Source organism: Bactrocera latifrons, unplaced genomic scaffold (genome assembly GCF_001853355.1).
Source record: "Bactrocera latifrons isolate USDA-ARS-PBARC rearing strain unplaced genomic scaffold, ASM185335v1 scaffold_51, whole genome shotgun sequence".
NCBI lineage: Eukaryota > Metazoa > Arthropoda > Insecta > Diptera > Tephritidae > Bactrocera > Bactrocera latifrons.
In genome coordinates, this window is record NW_017537168.1 from 1633349 (window position 1) to 1655864 (window position 22516).

Consider the following 22516-nt stretch of genomic DNA (forward strand, 5'->3'; position numbering starts at 1 on the left):
TACAATGAGAAATATTAGGCTTCATTACAATTATACATATTTTACAATTTAAAAATATTTTTTTAATTGTAAAAATTAAAATCTCATCTTTTAAAATATACAATTGTTATTCTAAAAAACAATACAAAATATTGCTGCAGTTTTCAACAAAACGTTATAAGAATAATAACAATAGTTATAATTACTAAAATAAAAATAACACAGTGCGTAGGAAGAATTAGTTTTCTTTTTACAATTTTAATACAAAATAAGAGTATGTCGTTAAAAGCTTTTGAGTTGAAGAGTTGGTGAATTGCGAATTCGTAAAAAATATTAACGGATTAAAATAAAAATTTTTAATAGCCGAGTATGCAATAACTTAGTGAAAAAATCACTAGCAAATATTTAAATCCGATTAACCGATTTTCATAGTGAACAGTGAGTGCACGAATTTAGTAAATAAATGCGTAAAAATATATGTACGTATGTGCAAAATTGTCCTTAAATTAAAAATTTAAATATGTATATCATTTTCATAAAATTAAAATTTATAACAAAAATTGTATGTTGTATGCATATTTTTAAAACTTTAAGCGAACATTGTTTTTGTATGAATTTATTTAAATTTTTGTATTTTAGGCAAAAAATATTTTTATAAAGATTTTGTTATACTATTTGCATTATTTTTTTACAATATTCAAAGCATTAATATGGCCACTGTAAATTAATTAATAACTACTTTTTATTTCGCTTATTTCACTTAAGTTATTATGATTATTATGATAATTTTAAACAACTAATAAATTAATTTTAAAATTGCTTCAATATACATAAAATATATAAACAAATTTATACACAAAAATGGAGTTTTTGACTTTTAACAGATAAAAAAGTGCTAAAAAATTTCTAATTTAAAGAATTATACAAACTTTCAAGTTCTAACAAATATTTCTGAAAAAAATAGTATGTAAAATATTTCAAGCAAACATTTTTACAATTAAAATATGAAAAAATAAGTGTTGAATCAATCGCTCAAAAATATGAAATAGCAATACCCAATTATTTGCATAAATATTAAACGCAATGAATTTTTTTAAAAACCGTTAATTGGAAATATTTCTCAAAGCAATGTATGTATGTGGTAACAACTTAGAAGGAAAAAAATTGCAAATGCTTTCAAAGTTACACATTTTCCTTTCAAGGCAGTATGAGTACACAAGGAATAAATTCGGCTAATAAACGCTTTTAATATTAAAGAAAAGTGTGCAAAAAATGCAAGTTTTGTATTTTGTCTTCGTTTTTTTGCGCAAATGCATACTATACACACTGTATAAGCATACGTGTATTCATATATCTAAGTGGGTTTATAATAATGCATTTTTCGTATAACTGTTATTTTAATATATTTTGACTTACACGCAAAGCAACACAGCTAATTGGTGTTATAAAATAATAAATTACAATTAATTACATTAAGCTTTACAAAATTATATATGTAAGTTGTTTTTACAAATCATTTTTGCGGCATTAATATGTACATGCATACCTTATATGCGTCCTTTACGCAAAATATTTTTTGCGTGCGATATATGTATGCATACTTACATATGTGAGCAAATAATACTGAAGCTGTATTTTTATTTTGGTGTTCATTGCAAAAGAGTTTCAATGTTTTTGTTATTAAGATTTTTTAGTATTTTACTTTAACACTTTGTTGTATTTACGAATATTTTGAGGCAATTTAAGAGTATTGTGGACTAAAATGAACAGCCAAACATTGTGCAAGTTTAATATTTCTAAAAAAAAGTATCGTATATGGTTTTAATATTAATATCTCACACAAAAAATTATTTAATATGGCTTAATATCTTTTTTCGGACACAAATTAACTTTTACGCTCCAACAATTATTATTTCTACCAAGAGACCTAAATAAATTATTATTTATTTTAGGCAGTTTAGGAGAAATGAAATTCACTAGCTCTTCAGCGCGCAGCATTTGCGCATATAATTTGCATAGCAGTTATCTTAATTTAAAAAATTTTTCGAAATTGTACATTTTTTAATTGATTTCACGCCTAGCCATCGACTTATCTTCGTCGAAATTCATGCGTTATCCTTTGCAGTGTACAAACATTTTTTTTGCACATTGAAAACTCTCGCTTTCCAAGAGCACTAAATAACCCGCACACTTCGATATTGTCAGCGCTCGTTAATGCCAGCAAAAATACACGGTCTATAAACTATACACTCATACATATATATGGTACTCGTTACGTTTTTAATTAAAATCTTCTATGTTTATGCATTATTATTACTCGCTTGTTTTACTTTTTGCTTTTAATTAGTAACTAAAAATAGAAAAACATTAATTAGAAATATACTTTTATATAACTTAGAATTGTTCATTTAAATTAGCTTCTCTTCTTTACTCAATGTATATGAGTTTTCTATATATATATATTTTTTTTTTGTTGTATTTTGTATTCTTTTTTGTTCTAAATGTATCGACAGCAATTACGTACTAAAACACCTAACAACTCAGCTGACTGCTCACACGCAGTGCATATTTATGTGGGGCAGAGTACTTTCAGTATGTAGTCCGTTAGCAGCGCGGGTACGGTTGGACTGTCCTCATTGATTGCTTTTAGTACTGTAAATTGCAAAGCAGCACAGAAAAATGTAATTAAATTGAATCTTTGTGTAGATAATTTGTTGGTACTCACTTTTGATTAGCACTTGCAAGGACTGGTTGTTTGGTGTGCCATTTTCCATGTGGTAAGGTATGACAGTGGTCAGATACTTTGGCTCCGGTCCTGGTAATTACAATTGAAAATAATAATAATCGCCCGCTTTGAGGTTTGAGTGCTTTGTTTAGCTTAAAACTATTACCGATCACCAAAAATATTGTTTAACAACGGTAAGCTTGGGTAGTTCAAAACCAATTTCCAAATTTCTTGCACGAAAAAACTTAAAAAACGTATATCTACTAAAAAAAAGTTTGTAGGCAAGCAAATCATCCTCTATGTTCGAAATCCTTTCCACCTGACACTTAGCTACGATTCAAAGCTATAATAATTTCTTATAAAATGGAATACAAAATAATAGTAGATGAAGCACATTTTAAAGAAAAATGTGTACGGTCGAAAACCTTTCTATCTTAGCTCCGATATATACCAAATTTCTAATAAAACCGCATCTCAAATAGACATGTCTGCGTGTTTAGCAATAAGTTCGAAAAAATTCTTTGTTATGCTTTTTTATAGGATTTTCAAATTTTTACCCATAGGAAATATATTTTTATGAGCAGATTCCGGTCTTCTTATACGTATTATACCATCATCTTACTTTTAAAACGGGTTTTAAATTTTGTAAAGAATTTCAGAAAGTTCGAATTAATTTTAGGTTATGCGTGTTTGAATAATTTGTGTAACTGCCGTTAGTTTTAGAAACGCTCTTAGACGGTTTACACAAAAAAAAATAACAAAAAAAAAAAATAATAATAATAATAATGACAAAAAAAAAAAAATTACAAAAAAAATGTTTTCAAGCAGTTTATATAAACAAATACTTTAAAAAACATTTAGGATAGGTTTGTTTATATAATTTTGAAAATTTCCAAACTGATGTTAAAGTTTTAAAAACGCTTTTAAAGTTGTATATAATATATAAAAAAGGTAAAAAAGAATTCATAATTTTCAAATTCAATTAAAATTTTAGTGCGAGTTTCAGGCACTTTCAAGCTAATAATGTAATCCAAAGGTTAGTTTTCCATAGTTCAACAATTCCATAAAATCGGTTTTGTTTGGCTCGCCTTTAACCTAACTACTTCAATCTACAGCGCATTTAAATAGCTACTGACTTACCTTGCAATTTTCCACGCTTCTTCTCCACATGATACTGTCGACGTTTATTCTGTACCGCCAGCAACAATGAAATGAACGAATTCTTCAGCTCTTTCTCATATTCGAGCTCGTCGCGCAACGCCAATTCATTTATTAGTGTCTCGCTGAGTTCCTGTATGAGCATTTCCATTTCCATGTAGAGCTCATTCAATTGTGATATCGATAAATATTGTAATTCTATAAGAAAACAATTGTTTAGTGAAAAGCAATATTAAAGAATGAACTGTGTACTTACTCTCCGCATACAATGGCGCACCCAAAACCTCTCTAGCTTTCTCTATCACCTCCGATTCACATGTCTCTGCTTCATCCAATGGACTTTCAGCCTCGTCCATAATATCATCAATCTCTTTGATTACCTCCTCAACCGTTTTAATGGGTTCCTCATGCTCCGAATTCAGCCCGTTCAATATCAACGCATGCATATCGAGATCATTGGCTACAGCCTCATCCTCGCTGGTTAATTCATCACCCGGTGTGGTGGCATCAAGCGAATTGCCAGCACCGCCATTACCGGCACCAAGCTGATTTTGGCCTAAATTCAATGTGGGCATGTGCATTTGGCGTGTGAATGATTTCGACCAATCGATAGGCAGTATGTTGCCAAAGTTTCCAGTGATGGTCCACCACATTCTGTAAAGGATGAAAAATGTGATTACATTATGAATATATCAAAAAAATGTATGTAAATACATATATTTAAACTTATTACATGAAAAGTGCAATGCCTGAATTAAATATATTTTCAGTGTTGCTATCAGTGCTTCACGACACTTTAATAGCATATATTTTAATGAGCAAGTTTGTGCCAGCAGCACCCATTATATTTAACAAATCGAAACAAATGTGCATGCAATTCTAAAACATCTCAATGGCGTTTTTAGCGCACATTTTCTAAGAGCACTTCAACTGCCACTAACAGTCATGTTAAACAAAACTTGTAGCAACTCATTTGCGGCTTGCCAACTTACAAACTATAAATTGCAAAAAAAAAACAAAAAATAAATCCCAAGCAATAATGAACAAAAGTGGTTTTGACAAAAACAAACAAAAACGAACAAAAAATGTTTTCAAGACAGTTAAGTATCCAGCAAAAGCACATAAAATGTAGGTTACAAAAGCTCAGACAAACGCCATACATTCACGCTGTTCCACATATAGAATTTACTATATAAATTTAGCAAGCCATATATGCTTTGCTACATGCCTACAAATCATATACGATGTATGTATATATATTAAAACTAACGCACATAACGTGCAATTTGTCTTTTTGTTTGCTCTTAAGGCTTGTCAAGATTTGGGCTAAGGCAATAAAAAAGTGTAAGTAACTTGTCAAGTGCAGTAACATAAACCTGCAGCATTGTGTAGATGACTATACCAAAAAGTATGCTATGAATTTAGAGCATTAAAATTTAACGTTATACAAGCAGAATTTGAAATATACTATATGTTTTTTTTCGGAATGCTGAGATTCAAAAGCATATTTATTTCTGGCACTGAATATCAAACAACTGAAGGATAATGGATTGTAATCGATTAGTCGATTGGTTATACAAGTTATTGCCAGTGACATTGATGGTGGTTATTTGCCAAAAGAGATTATGTGTAACTTAATGGGTAAAAATTCGAAGAAATCAATAAATAAATAAAAAAAAATTATAATGTAAAAAATATAACAAATATTGATTAAAAAAACTTAAATTCAAAAAATAATAATAATAGTAAATGAAATAAATAAATAATATAAAAATAAATAAATTAAAATAATTAATTTACCGTGTAATCAATTTCTTTTGCTTTTTAAAGTTTGATATGGTTATGCATAGAATCGGAGAATTATATTTGAGACTACCATTCATTGGATAATTAGGGTAACACATATTCGGATTTCACTTAGAAACTATAACATATATGTGTAATAGTTCATTACTATATTTACTATTTACATTCTCATCTAGTAATAGCTGACATAATTTTTAATTTACTCCCATTTCTTTTCATAGTGTATGAACAAAAATGATTAAAATTCTAGCAAGGCAACACAGATAGCGGCATAGCAGTAATGGCTATACAAAATTAAAACAAAACGGAAAAAAATAGTATGCACTTGTTTTTAAATGTGGGTCACAAATGGGCGCAAGAGCGCCTTACGGTACTTACACACATACCTAGATTGGAATTGTGGCGTGTATGGTGGGTGGGTTTTTGCTCACAGGGTGTGGGGTGTGTAATTAAAAAGTGTTAAAGAGGATATGTATGTAAGCATTTAGTCAAGTTAGACTTTTTATTGCTCAACTGGAATTGATTAAATGAAAACGAGGTTGCCGTAGGTTAATTGGATTAATGATTTCGTTTTCATTTTCATTTTTGTAAAATGTTGAGTACATGAAGAAAAAATATTAAACATAAAAAACTTTCTTAATTCGTGCGTTGAACATTAAGTACACTACATTACATTGCATTTTCTTTCGGTAGCACACAGTAAAATGCAAATTTGTGTTAAAAAATAATGTATATAATTATTATGGCCATTTGGTTAGAAAATTATGTCAGAAATAAGCATGTGAAATGGAATTTAACTGTGCGAACAGTTAAAAAGTAATGAATGCAATAAAAGTTATTACAATTAGTGCCCAAACTGCACACTCTCACACTTAAATTCATTGCACATTGCAATGAGCATGACTTTTCGTTGCCTCTTCCATACATATGTATGTACGTACATATTTTTCGCTGACTTGCACAAAACATGATAGAAATTAGTTAAACTTTATGCAAATATACATAAAATGTCATTTCGAAAAAAAAAACCACTAACAATCATAAATAAAATGATGCGAAACTTTTTGGAGAGAGCGCTACCATAATGCATTTTTTTACAGCATTTAATCAAAAAATAACTTTTTGGAATTATTTAAATTTTTATTTTTTGAAATTTATTTTACCGAAATTAAACAGTGCAGTTCTGTTGAGTTAATTGGATTATAAGAAGTCTTTTTAAAATCAACATTAGATTTGACTCCTCTCGATAACAGCAGCTGAACCGCAGTCATCAATGATTCTCAGTGAAATCAATGTCATTTAGCGATGTCAACCTCGTTGACGATCATTGTCCTAGCTAAATGTAAACAAAGGGGTCATTCACTACGCAAGGGTTATGTATTCATTACACATAATCAAGGGGATTATTGATTTCATCTCAGGAATGGTTGTTGACCGCGCTCTAAATTAAAAGACAAGGTATATTGGCCTCAGGGAAGGGCTTAACAACCCTCGCTCTCGCTAAAGGTAAGTAAAAAGGTCAGAACCTAAAAGGATTGTTAACCCTTCATACAAACATAGCAAAAACGTGTACCAATTTTAATGTCGTCCTGTCCGGGTCAAATTTGATCTCGAATGTTTATTGGAAAAAAAATCATTAAATAAAACTTCAATATACTTAAATATTAAAATACAAAACTTTTTTTGTGATTTGCAAGCAACGGAATGACAAAAAAAATATTTGAAAAAAAATTATAAAAAATCAAACACGCCAACACGAACAGGTATTGGTATAAATTGCCAAATTAAAATTCCGTTGCGCCAATCAGTTGCATTCATTACGCCTGGAAAATAGTTATTTAGTCATTACGAGTGTGGCGAATCGACTTGAAATCTAATAGTGAAATAGTTAACAAGCAGGCAGCGAAAAAAACGTGGGCGCTTGCAAAACAATGCAATTTGAAAACCATTTGACAGTATGAAGCGACGATATAAAAAGACACTTGGCGCTAATAAAGCATTGAAAGAAGAAACGTTAACAAAACAATGCAATGCAATGTGAAATAGACATTGGTGAAAACAATGCGCTCAACCACAAAGTCAACACGCACGAAGATCGCACAAAAAATATTAGAAAGTATGTGGAAAGCACATAGTTATGGATAGCGTTGTTAACCTTATCGCTGAGTGGCTTCAAATAAAAAATATTTAAAAAAAATAAATAAATAAATTGACGTGAACCGCCAAGACAAACAAGCCGTGGCGCGCTTTCATTGCAAGCAATTTAGCTACGCATGCGCAAAACTATAAAGGTAATTACTCCCAGACGGAATGGAATTTGCATATTTTATTGTTTAGCGCTCGATTGAGTGGAATCTCAAAATAAATTAAATAAATAGTTAACAAAATATACTAAAATGTTTAAATATAAAAATACATAATTAAAAAATTTTAAAATCAATCTTCCAAAATATATGTTTGTTCATAAAAATTAAATTGAAGAATATTTTAATTATCTTTGTCTCCATTACATTTTAATTTTTCAACCCAACAACAAATTGATTTTTATTGACCTTGTACACACCAGTTTATCATTTCAGTAAATACAGCAACAACTACATTTTTGATTACTTTGTAGTTATACACATCTGTAGAACATATATACATATTTCGAAATCTATGAAATAATCGATTTTTTTTATTTCATTTCCATTTACACGCATCAACACCTCGCGTAATTATCGGAATGTGCGCAGATTGAACTCAATTTCCAGACATTTTTTTTTGTTTCCCATGCGTTTAACTGAAATATAGAAATATTGAAGACAACGTACATATGTGAGGGGCACTGATGCGGCACGCAATTATGCATTTTGGCTGGTATTTTTATTTATCACGCCCTTTTCGCCACTTTTAAATATTTTAATTGCTTTTCTTTTGCTCTTAAGCAACACACAAACATATGTAAGTATAGTATATATATATATGTACATAAATATGTAGATATGTACATAAGTATATACACACACATTAATTATTAGTTGAAGACCTGAGCATGTGGAACTGCTAAAAGCTATCGACGCAGTTGTGTGCGTTGGCTGTGCAACCTTGCCGCGAACCTACAGATGGTGTTGAGTAGATTGTTTCGCTAGCTGTTTGAATTGCTGAATGAATTGAGTTTTGTTGGGCTTGTTGTTGGCGAACATTGTTTGGGGCGATTTTTTTTTATTGTTTCAGCACTTCGCCCTCGTTGTATGCGGCTTACAACAATGCCATATTATTCTGATGAGTAAGCATTTGTGGAGATGTGCGTACATCTGATACCGTTAGTTCACAATGCAGTTATGCATGCACTTATGCAAAAAGCACTTCATATCGTCTCATAAACGAACCCACGCATCCGTTGCACATAAAAATTTTGTGGTATCTATTCAATGCACATGCGTTTTCTACTTAGTCCAACGTCGGCATATAGTTACTATCTAACTAAAAATGTTGTTGTGCGAGTGTGTGTGTGGAGGCGAACGGAAGTGAGTGCCTTGTCTGCAGATAGCAGTGAAAATGATGTGGTTTCAAGCCTCTTCAGCATTCATAAAAGTTGCGTTAAACTTCTTTTAATTGTGCGAATTGCTGGCAGCGCTTCATTCTAACCTCAATATTAAATAATGACCATGACCGAATTGGCGCACGAATGAAGTCAGCGGGCTACTATTCCACATTTGTGGAATAAATAAATAAATTTGTGCATAGTTTTGATACTTAAATATGGATCTGTCTGCTGCTTTATAGGCGGTGCGTGGCAGCCGGTAAGGCACCGCATGGAGAGATTCTATACAAATTCATTTCAGAGTTGTTGCACACATCCATAATGGGCTTAGTCCCAGCAAGAGAATTTTGAACAAGTTCTTGCTCTAGATTGTCATTATTCCTAATTTAATCGAGGCGGAAAAAGTATCAATTTCGTAGTCACATTAAAAAATAGCTAGAACGAGGCGTAATTATCATTTTATGCATAATTTTTATTTTTTCGAGAAAATCTTATTGACATTTAAGTACATTAACATCATGTACACACTTTTTAAAATTTTTATACATCTTAAACTTAGCCCATCCTTTGATTTTTCAATCGTACAAAATTGTAAGTTTTTAGACATGTCTGTCTGTCCCTCAGTTGATGATCATATCGATCTAAAATTTTGCACACATTCTTTTATCGCTAAAAAGCTACCGGAATCACCGATATCGGACCATTACAGCATACAGCTGCCATACAAGCTGACTGTTGCATATCAAATTCTTGTATAAAAAACTTTTTGGCATAGATTATTGCCGAATATAGTGCTATAATCTCCGAGAAAATTATTCAGATTTTCTACTATAGCTTATAGCTGTCATACAAACTAACCGAACAAAATAATTAATTTTATATTTTTTATATTTGCACTAAGAAATGCAGCTGTGTAGGATATAATAGCTTCGGTGCAACTTTGTTAACGTTTTTTCTTGTTTTTAAATCATTTCAGATGACAAAAACAAGGAAAACAAAACAATTAGTGGCACAAGTGAGCCAACGAGTTTGCGCTGTTGCATGGATCAATTTTTATGCCACTTTTACTACGTTGTATGTGTTTTTTTTTATTGTTTTTGTTGCATGTTCAAATTTCTTTCACTCAATACTGCATGCATTCATCAAACATTGCGTCAACACATTTCAATTTGATTGAGCAATTGCCGCGCTTAATTTGTAGTGCAAAGAAATGTGTGTATTTCGTGTGCGCGTGTGTGATTAGAAAAAAAGTAAATGAATGCTGCAAGTGATTAAGCAGTTCATAGAAAATAAATGTAAACTCATTGCATAGTGGTAACGTTGATGAAAAAGTTTCTTATATTTACGAATGTGGCGTGAGTTGGAATTATTGTGGTGCCGACAGCACAAGACAGCTTCATCATAGTAATGCTGCCACTGATTGATTACGAAAAACACCTTTAGTGTTGTTAGAAATGTTATACAACTCATATTACAAATCAAGCAACATAATGCGATTCGTATAATTTGATTGAATAGCACTTAATTTATATTCTTTTTTTTTGCATTTTGTTATTTTTATTTAATATTGCTTTAAAAATAAAAACCTTATGCTTTTCCTTTGTAAAAATCAACATTAGTTGTATGTTTTCTCTTTCGAAATTTATCGATAGATTTCATGCACACTCATCAACTTAAGCAATATTCAAATGTCATAACCAAATAATCATGCATTTTTCAACGAAAAATAATATTTGCAAGCATTGTATAACGGTATATTCGAATGAATCGGCTGTTGAGTCAACTTTTTTTGTATTTCAATGCACTATTTGATGCAAACAAGTCATAAGCATAATCTGCCGCTGACGAAAGATAAATAAATATACATACATATGTATGTATGCATGTATGCAAGTATATTTGCAGTTCTATCAGGGTTTTTACTTTCAATAAAATGAAAGTTCGGTTAGTGCAGCAACAACAAAAACAAGTTCAAGTGAAGAGAACCAACTTTCAGTCATTCAAATTCGTTCACTTTTTTCCACAAACAAAAGAACACATCTAAGAAAACACTCATAATTATGTAAATATACATATGTACATACATACATATAAATTAATTTTTCGCGCTACACTTGATATTCGATTACAATTCATTATCATTGCCATCAACGCAAAACAACAAACAACTCAAGCAATTTCATACATAGTTAAATTCTATAATTGTTGCTAATGACGGCCGCCGACCATCATTAAATAACAACAAAACTACAGAAAAAAAAAACAACAGCAGCAGACGATACTAGAGATAGACCGCAGCAAATGTACTGCAAAAACAACAATAATTAGATATGCACACATTTACATATGTACTTGTTGCTGTACGCAAATTTCAGTCTGCGGCATTCCAGCAAACAGATGTGGCCGAAGTGCATGCACAAGTGTTATTTTCTAGCAATTTTTTATCCCCCTATTTGTTGTACATGTCATTTCTAGAGCTTTTGCCATGCAAAGTACGCTAAAACAACAAACAAATATGGACAGGCAAAATCTACAAACATTTCGCTGTGATCCCACGCGTCGTATGAGTAATCCCCTTCGGCAGAGCAGAGCAAAGTGTTGTTGTGCGGTCACATTAATTAATGAAATCATCGACTTCCTCTATGAGACGATGTGTGTATATTATTTTAAAACAAATTAGCATTTAGATACCGAAAATAAAAAATAGTAAGATACAATAAAAGGACAAATTTCCTGAATTTCATCGAAAAAGCGATAATAGACCATGGAAAAATCTACAAATACAAAAAATACGAAAAGATAACAAATATCGACGAATTAAATAAAAATATAACATTTCACGAATTTATGATCTGCTAGTAAATAAATATCGAAAATTGCATGAATAAATATACAAAAAATTCATAAAAGCACAAAAATATAAGCGATTTATATACAAAGATTGGAGAAAAGTTGATAATTACAAAATTTATTGGATAAAATATCGATAAAAACAAAAATATCGATAAAATAAATAAATATATTTTTAAATTGATAAATTTGCATAAAATCGCTTAGTGCGGAAAAAGCAATAGACACGACATTAAAGATTAATGTGCTAACGAATGGAGCCACAAAGGTATAAACACTAAATAAGAAAATATGATCAAATTTATGGAAAGTTTAGTAGTTCATAAAGTAAAATTTTTTATAAAATTTAAAAAAATTAATTTTTTATAAAATTTATAATTTAAAAAATTTAATTTTTTATAAATTTTAAAAAATTTAGAAACTTATAGAAAATTTAAATTTTTAATAGAAAACTCAAAAATCGATTAATTACGAAAATCGATTAAATAGAAACCCGATAAATTAAAAAATCGATAAATCGTTCGAAAATCGAAAAAATATAGAAATGTAAACAATTAAAAAATTCAAATTTGCGGTCGGATGAATATACTAAGTTTATAATACCGATTAAATAGATTTTTAGATCATGGTACAAATGAAATGAATGAAGACTTTCATCACAAATTTGGTAATTAATCTTTAATCATCATATGGATGCTGTTGTAATGCTTTAATTAAATACTTTGTTGAATTTAGCTCTGCCTACATTTGCATTAATCGTTTCCAGCAAATACCCGATGCCGTTAAATTGTTTGTGCGTCACTTTGACGTACTTTGTTTTGTTTGTGCAAATAAATTGGTGGAGAAGAAACACAAAAGCTGTGGAAATAATTCCAATTAAATGCATTGTAGCGAATTCCACGCAAAATTTCATTTTTTTACATTTTGCATGAATATTTTAACATTTACTTTCCATTTTTATGCGATTTTTGCTGCGCAAACAGCGCGTGGGTTTCTGTTCGCGCGCACATGCACTTGACATATACAATCTGGGAGGTCAATTTTTTCGATAAAGTTTGGATTTTCTTCTTTTTAAAATTTTTATAGTAAAAATGATCTACACATATTTGTTGTTGTATGAAAAATAAATGTGTACATGGCTTTTAATGATGACTTACAGCCGCGTAAATTTTATGAAGTTTATAGAGCAGCATTCGCCATGGATTTGCAAATATATAATAAATATTCTTGCATCTAGATTATTTATATGCAAACATAAATATGTACATTTGTAGATGACGCGCCTGCCGTGTGGGTTGGCGTGAATTTTTTTATGACACAATGCAATGGTTGAAAAATATTTCCGAGAATTTCTGGGAATTTCAGAAATGTCTTTGGCATGAAGCCAGCCAACCGGCAGTCTTCAGCAATTTGCTTGGCTTAGCTCACTCATCAAGCAGGCGAACAAGCAGCCGGCATCTCCACATTTATTCATTACATTTATTACTCGTTTTGTTTTTCTTTACTTGCTTTCGTACTTTCTTTAATGCATGTGCTTTTGATACAGTAAAATTGTGTGATTTATGACGTCGCGTCGTGCTTTTGGTGTGGTCGCCGCCTTCTGCGGCAGTCAAAGTTAAGTGAGCATAATATTATGTGACATATTTTCATTATGTATACCACATACAGACATACACTCATTTGTTTTTCAATTTTTTATTGTGCTTTAAAAACGCACAATACGCGGTTGACGAGAAATCAATTATTTTCATAATTTGGTCATGGAAAGCGCCCACACGCTTAATGGGCTACTGTGGTGCGCTAACAATGCACGCACACTCACACATGTGCGTATGCAAGTAAAATGAGGTGGCATGAAAAGCAATCGAAAATATTTTTTAGGTAAAAGTAGCACAATGACCGTTTAATTTACATTCAATTTACAATTTAGAATTCTCAGGTCGTTGTACAGTGCCTAAATGCTTATAAATACATAAAACATCGACAAAAGTATTGAACTTATTAAAATACCAAACATTCTTCGGTTTTCGGTGGAAAAGCTTCTTTCAAAAAGATAAAGGGTGTATCATTAAGTGTAGTCAGATTTTTTACCTTCTAAGTATTACATAGTTGCTTAGAAATTAAATTGCCCTAGGGTGATTTGTATATAACCCAAGATTAACATAACCTCAAAGGTAGAAAGACAACATAGAAATATTTTCAATATAATATAACAAGAAAAAAGTTCCATTCGGCTGCACCTAGGACATAATACCTTTAACATGCCCCGGACGGAATGTTTTGTTCCTTCGAATCGAAAAACGAATAAGCAAGATGAGCAGCAGGAGTGGAGGATGCGGCATAAAAGCTAAAGCTCGGAGCATCGGACCCATAATGGGCGGCTTCCTGTTCAGCGTCCCTTGCGCAGAAATCATAGTTTGTAAATACAACCATTTTCGATGGACTTGTTACATATTTTGCGATTAGGCAATATTTGACAAATTCTTGACTACAAATAACGGCATGCCATTTTTTTAGTGCGTCATCCAACAAAAATCCGGTGGTTTAAAAAAAATATATATAAACGTACTATATTCACGGAAATTCAAAAACAACCACTTTATCCGCCAAATAAGAATTTTCTTCACAATTTCTTCTACTTCCCTTCACATACTTATATACATAGTTTATATTTAGTCCCCCCACAAAATTATTCATTCACATCTTTACTTTTGATAGCTTGATTGAAATTGCTTGTGCTTGTGTGTGGATGCTGTGTTGATGACGTTGCTGGCATTGGCATACACTTATGTATGTATGTAGTTTTAGCGCAACACATATGAGACCCCCCAAATTTACTGCATTCAGAAATAGAGGGTTAGCAATAAAGAAGAATGGCGCTGGTTGACAATATTGGATAATATCATGAGTACATATGTATAGAATACCTGTCTCTTATACACATCTAGATGTGTATAAGAGACAGCATATGAGACCCCCCAAATTTACTGCATTCAGAAATAGAGGGTTAGCAATAAAGAAGAATGGCGCTGGTTGACAATATTGGATAATATCATGAGTACATATGTATAGAATACTGTGTGTGTCTGTATAAATTTTTTTTTTGGAAGTATACTACAGTATTTACTAACGCCCACGTTGACATGTTTAGTGTATTTAAGCATAAATTTTGGCATTTTGGGGATGGAATAATTAATGCAACGGTTTAATTGAAAGACTTTAATAAAAACATAATAAATTTCAAAGATTAAAAACTTAAACATATACTTATTGCTGTGTAAAATAGATAGATTTAAAAAATTTAGACTTTCCCAAAAAAAAATTATTTTGTTATCGATATCTAACACATTAAATTAATTTTATTATTGGAAAATTATTGGCATTTAAAAACTTATAGTTTGTATATGGAAATTTACAGAATTTTCTATTTGTGTTACCGATAAATTATCGATTATTTTTGTAGATAAATTATCGATATAAATTTTTTGGTAACCGATAAATTATCAAAAATTAAAGTCTAGATTTCTTATCGAAAAATTATCGATATTTTAAAATTAATTTTTGTTATCGATATTTACAGAAAATTTTAATTTTGTTATCATTATATTTTTTTTTTATTTTTTTTGTTATCCATAAACTATAGATAATAAGAAATTATATTTTATTGATAAATTGTTTTACACCGGCACCGTTCCCACGACTGCGGGGCTACGTAACCCTAACGGACCCGGACTGTCACCTCGGCAGAATTCTGCCGCTACAACAACATCAATATGGACACCGGCAAAAAAAATACACGTTATTTCAAAAATTGTCGAAAATATCTTTAAAATAATGGGTGTTCCGAACCACTTTTCGGTGCCCAGCAATTAGAAGATCTCAAAAACTGTTTGGAACCTTCTAAATAACGCTGGGAGTGGTTACTAGTGATGAAAAGTGAGCCAATTACAACAACGTCAACTAAAAACAGTCGTAATCGAATTGCGGTAAACGGTAGCGGAGCCAGGAATGAGGGTCCGGAAATAATTGCTGTGTGTTTGGTGGGATTGACTAGGAATCATCTATTACGAGCTACTTCTTTACGGCTAAATGCATTATTAAAACCTGTACTGTCGACAACTAGACCACTCCCACGCCCTTTCTTTGGTTTCTTTGGACAATAGGAGATAAGTTGTGCTAAATTCGGGCAACACCAGACCTCTATAATGACGCGCCAGAAACTCTGGGAGTTAAGTAGGAAAGTTTTTGACCATCCAACTTATGGTTGGGAGCAGGTACCAAGTGATTACTATCTGTTGCAGTCTATGGTGTATGATTTTGCTATTGAAAAACTCGTCCCAAGAGAAGAGAAGGGTGAGAATTGGCTGTCACAGTTTTCGGCCAATGGTTAAGAGGGCTTCTATGATAGTTAAAATATGAAATTACTCTCAAAATGTCAACAAGTTATTGCACAAAATTGTACGTATTTAATCTAAATCGAATCATTCTAACTGTACTCAATGTAAGGTAAAAATATCGACTACAACCGCATAAGCAGTTTCTACGCCAGTGAAAATTCTTCTTAGGATTCGGATTTACTAGACATTGAAGCTATTTAAATTTTATATTTTGCAACTTCAAAGGAGAATTTTAAATTCTTGACACATTCTAACAATACTCCACTAAAAACAAACTTCAAATTTTAGTGCGATAAAAGCAAGCGATTATTCAATACCCAAACAAATTATAATAATAACGCGTCCCAACTGCCAAACCAGCACCGTGCATCCACATAAATTGTTTTGGGTCACACGAGCGACACGCTGGAGACGATTTTCTTGTTACCAACATGCATTTACGCTCAATGTGTTATTATTTTTATTTTTATTTGTGTGGAGGCAGCAACATTTAATAAGGTTTCCTGTGTTTTTGTGTTTTGTGCACCAAATGTCTGTATGACTTCGCTGCGATATAGTATTTGTAGTGGCAGAAAGGCCAAACAAGGACAATGCGCAGAAGGCAAATAAGAAGTAGCATGAGATGTTATGGAGGGAAAAGTTGCGCGCTAACAGTGAGTCATACCAATAGCCACACTTAGCTCATGTGTACAGTTGGAGAGTACAAGTATATGACAGTAGACAGCCCGAATATCAGTCAGTCTGTTATGCAGTCAGTGTCCGGAAGCAGCGCAACGTAATAGTTATGGCTGGCAAATTTCATATCCTTCAATCGCACTGCTAACTTTTTTATTTGTTTTTCGTTTTTTCTTTATTCTCAACGCTTTGACTTTATGAGTCTGCGCTAAATAATTTATTAGGCGCTTATCTTATATGTGTAGTAGATTGTTTGCTCTAAAAGTTTGTTTTATTTATGGCCTCACACTTGTTTAGTAGGTTGTTGGAACTCGACACTTTTATTTTTAGGATGACCGAAATTTCTGGCTGCAAATTGCTGATGACCCATGCGTGTAATAAACATTGATTAAATTTCTACGCTTACATGATTGGAATGACTAACCAATACAGAAACCCTTAAAAATGGTAAAAAGTGACAAGTGATTGTGAAACCCATTGCATGAGCAAGACAAAATTACAGAAATTATGGAAAAAAGGGCGTGGTTGAATTTTCGAGCGTAAAAATCGGTTTATCTCGATTTTAGACAAAACTAAAGTTTTATAGAATATTATATGGCAAAGTATTAGGTAATGAAGATCTTCAGCAACTTTTGTCTTGACAACTTTTCACGTTACCTCAAAATTTATTTAACCTAACTTAATAATTTCATATTTTTGACAGAAAAAATTATTTTGCAAATATAGTTTTAGAAAAGCAAGCACCTTACAGTAAGCTTTGACATTTCTCAGTTTGTTTATAAGCCACACATATGTATCGTATATCCTCTTTGGCTCGCAAGGATATATGTACATACATCTGAATAATATCCATGACAAAATGATTAAACCGCAACGACTTTTAAACTAAACCTGGTTATTAACACACACATTTGAAGAAATTTTAGCACGCAATAACAAGTCCTTGCGTTATATTTCGACGACACATGCGCAGTACAAACAGCATAAAAAAAAAGGAAAACAAAGAAGAAAAAAAACAAAGAACATCGCAGAAATGTTAATGTAATTCGAAATATCTTATTGTACTTTTATACTTCAGTCTATAAGTTATGCCATCCCACACACCCCACGCACACAATATGCATTTATTAGACGCAGGGTTGAGTTTGAGATGACATAATAAGTACTGTCAGTGCACAATGGTTAAGAAGCAGCATGTGTACGTATGTATGTGTATGTATTTATATTTAACCGCTTTGTTAGCATTGTAAACGTAGTACATAATTTTGTTGTCATGCGGGTACAACGCAAACAGGAAGAGGACATTAACCTTCGCAATGATAGCATGCAAGCTCATACCACGTCCTCAAAGCAGTATTGCTTACAAAGTATATGTTAGTAAAACTAACTATTTATTCTAAATGCTGCATAATATAGTTCCATGGTACGCATATCCTTGGAGACAGTACAAAAAATAATAATTCTAGTAATAAAAAATGGCGCTTTCATATAGATATTTCACGATTTGTACTAATAATAATAATTTTTCCACACTTCGATAGGTTTTATCTTTTATATCTTTAATCTCTATCACATATTAAAATTTTATACAATAGTAAATTGAAATCTCAAATAGTTGTTTAAAAAATTGCGTAGTACAAACTCTTGGTAAACATTCAATATAACGTATACGCAGTGTAAGCGCTATGATAGTGTATATCGAATTTCGATAGATTCTACTATTCAATCAAAATAAAATGAGAAAATAATTACAAAATTTTACTTCATTAGCGCATGGACATAGTCAAATGCTAATATTTCTATATATATACATACATATATACTAGTAGCATACCAAGCTACATATACAAGTATGTAAGTTAACCACTCACAATTTAAAATGTTTGCGTCAAGCAAGGGTAGCATTTTTTCCAACATTAAATTGTCATTCATTATACAGAATAGCAAATTAGCCCAAGGGACAATGACTGAAACAAAAAACGAGTAAATGCGGCTTTATTTAAGCGCTAAAATATACATGCACGGTTATAACAGTAAAAAAAAAGTCGCTAATATGACGCCAGGTATGATTATTACTAATATAAGAAAACGTAAAATATCATCAAAAAAAAAATTACAAAACCTGTACTGAGAATTAAATTGCATATTTACATAACCTGCTAATTATATGGTGTTTATTTTGGGTATATACATACAGATATACTATACATACATACATCGGTATGTAAATAAAGGTGTGTGTTTGAGCACAAAGAATTAAAAATGAAAGAAAGACAAACATTGTTCTTGTTATGCAGTTAACAAAAAGATAGTAGCAGGGTTTGTTTCGTAACTTCGAGTGTGGCAATTAGCTGCTTCACCTATATATCAAATGAGCTAAGCTTGAAGCTACACTAAAATGTTTTTTAATGAAAGTGAGCTCGCAAAAGTTTATGGTCTTTTCGAAACATAAAATTTTCAGTCCTTCGAGAAATTCGAGTTGTCATTGCAGCTAGGTGTCTTGGCTAAAATACGCCCGAATGCAGGCAACGTTTTATTTATGACATGTTTTATTGTGATATTAACCGTTATATAAATTTACAATATTTTCAATGAAATTGGAATAAAAAAAACATAGGAAATTTAGTTGTATAATCGTCAAAAAATTCGAGTTTTCTTTCCAAGTATGTGTCTCGGCTAAAGTTTGCCTAAATGTAGGCAACGTTTTAGTTTTTGGACGTTCTTTATGCAATTAATAATTTTGAACGTTTTCAAATGGAAATGACACAAAGGACGGAAATACAGTGATTTAAACGCCTAGCAATATATTTTAAAAGAGTGTTGCAAGTAATAATACTCTTTTTATTACCGATTTTTAGGGCAATTTTAAAAGCCAAGGGAAAAAAATGCCGTATTTCAATGCTTCTGAAAAGCGCACAGCGAACTTTCAACACAATAGAATTTTTTTGGTCAAGTGAAACTTATTGCTAATGGGCCTGTCAACAATTTCCAAGTTCAAAAAATAAAATAAAATGCTCATGTAATGCTGTACTTTATATACAGTTAAATGTACTTGACTCTTCGAAAATTACATGACCACCAACACATTGCCAATAACTGTCAGACTTTATTACTGATAAATTGTTACGAATGAGTCCGTGTAAGTAAAGTTTAAATGAATTTGGAGGCAATTTATTTGAAGCACTATCTAAATTGAATGCGAGCCAATTCATAAGCTAAACTTTGACTTGCCTCAACTGGCGGCGGCGGCGGAAAACTTAGAGAGATAAGTAAGATAAAAAGTTGGTGTATGAGTCAAAATATATATGTAGCTTTTATAATTATGTATGAAAAAAATTGTCTATTAAGTGAGCAGCAAATTGAATTGAACGCTCTCGAGTGTATTTAAAGCGCAGGCCAAGCAACAAATAATTAAGTGGTGACCGAAAACCCGCTGAATCGAAATGATGAATCAAAAGAAATTACATCATCATAGCGCGATAAACGACAGAGAGTGCGAAGAAATTTTTATACAGCAATAAATATTTGAAACGAAACGGTCAAGGACAGTTTTGGCTTAGACAAAATTGACAGCGCGCAAAGTACAATAAAAGCTGAAGAAAAATAGGAATACTTTGTAGGAAGGAAAATAGTTTTTGCGCAACTAAAGTAGATTTAATTTTAACTTAAAAGGAAATGGTTTGCCACGTTGCATGCCACAACTTCAAAGACAACGGGGAGCGCTGTCACTTTGAATAGCATTCAAAATGAGCGGAAGCATTCTCAAAAGCAATCACGGAAAATGCGCTTCCTTTTTACGCATTATTTTTTTTACTTCTTTTTCTAAGACAAGAGTGGCAAGTAAAGTATGCTGCTATAAAAAGCAGGAAGTCTAATGTCAGCTTTGACAAATATTTGCACAGCATATCCAGACATTCATTGACTGTGGAAGAAGTCGAAGGTGAAAAGCGTTGCTAAGGAATACCAAGAGGAGCGTCAACAACAAGTGAGTGGGCTTCACAGGAGAGCAATGAAAAAATATAGATATAAATAAAAATCTACGCTTGCTGTCTAAGTGTCATGAGCAGCGTTCTATTCATGCCGCCCAAGTATAGAAGGAAACCGAAAGGCAGCAAATGTGAAGGACAATGAACCAAGGAAGTGAAATTTAGGTTACAGCCTGCCTTTGGGTGTTATATATATTTTTTTCCCAAAGTGCTTAGATGGCACATGGAACCCTACTGAAATTTTTTTTTCCACATCATTTGGTAACACGCCCGTATCTGTCATTGTAAGTAAGTGTGAATAGGCTATAATGGATTTGTGTGCATAGACTATAATTTACAGTATAATGAGCGGCGATATTAAAGGTGTAAAGCCGGAAACTACGTGGCAACTATGATGTCATTAAACTTACCACCAAAGTGTGCAATTCAACTTTTAATTGTCTAATAATAAAGCACTTACCTGAAAGCAAAGAGAGAAAGTGAAAGATTAGAAAAAAAGTAACAAAGTTCAATAACAATATAATAGACAGTGGTGAATAAAATTTATATGAAAAATATTGTTTGATGTTCAAAAACAGCAAACAGTTGAGTGAATTGAACTTTAAAGCGGTATTCTAGTCTAGAATTAAAAAAAAAAAGTTTTTTTGTTGGAAATATTTTTTTTGGAATTATTCCAGTCTAGAAATTTGATTTTTTTTTTGTATGAAATATTTATAAATTTTTCAATCGATTTTTTTGTATTTCGATAATTGATTTCTAAATATTTCCCTAAAAGTGTTTATGTTGGATTAAAGTTAATTTTAATTATAGTCGTTTTTCGCTTGAAAATCTTGCCTTTTAGTTATCGATAAACGACACTCAATAAACTTGACAATATCAGCTGTTCAAATGCCATAGTAATAAATGATAAATTATTAATTTTTGGACCTCTAGAGACATAACTCTGCTTCTGCAAAACAATTATATTCTTTTGGGTTAGATTTTTCAAAATAAGTAATGAAAGCTGCGTCTAAGGATTTTTGAAGCAAATGGGAACGCGAAAGAATGTTAAACGTATAAATTACCAAAATAAACAAAGAAACTTTGCAAAAATTTTATGATTTATATATTTTTGCACCGAAATGCCAACACATCAATTGTCGGAGATCTATACGCTCCATTCACGTTTTTATTACACAATATGCCAATATAATATCTAGACAAATACATTTTTAAACACATATTACAAATTTTCTTGCGAAAGGAGGCAAGTAGCGCACTAGTTTAGTGAGAGCAAAAACAAGAAAATACGTTAACTTCGGCTGCGCCGCAGCTACAATACCCTTCACGGATACATTCTTTTTGGATACAAGTTCATACAAAATTTTTATATTGATTTTGAACGGTCTGCTTGTATGACAGCTATAAGCTATAG

General features: G+C 31.6%; 1 protein-coding gene across 1 annotated transcript; it reads right to left on the minus strand.

The window, feature by feature from the left end:
* Window positions 1–1620: 1620 nt before the first annotated feature.
* On the minus strand, window positions 1621–21556 carry LOC108973917 (fasciculation and elongation protein zeta-2). Its single transcript, XM_018941436.1, has 5 exons — window positions 21513–21556; window positions 4119–4516; window positions 3845–4060; window positions 2705–2794; window positions 1621–2631 (listed from the first exon to the last, which is right to left on the minus strand). Exons 2-5 carry the CDS (start codon window positions 4513–4515, stop codon window positions 2549–2551), a joined length of 786 nt encoding a protein of 261 aa, XP_018796981.1. The 5' UTR covers window position 4516; window positions 21513–21556; the 3' UTR covers window positions 1621–2548.
* Between the last annotated feature and the right edge of the window lie 960 nt (window positions 21557–22516).

What these genes read in the sequence shown, in the direction of transcription:
- LOC108973917 (XM_018941436.1), bottom strand. Translation starts at nt 4,515, where the DNA reads ATGTGGTGGACCATCACTGGAAACTTTGGCAACATACTGCCTATCGAT. An exon ending in GAAGCGTGGAAAATTGCAAG is followed by an intron (nt 2,795 to 3,844) that starts GTAAGTCAGTAG and finishes TGTAATTACCAG; the next exon opens with GACCGGAGCCAAAGTATCTG. An exon ending in CTTGCAAGTGCTAATCAAAA is followed by an intron (nt 2,632 to 2,704) that starts GTGAGTACCAAC and finishes TGCAATTTACAG; the next exon opens with TACTAAAAGCAATCAATGAG.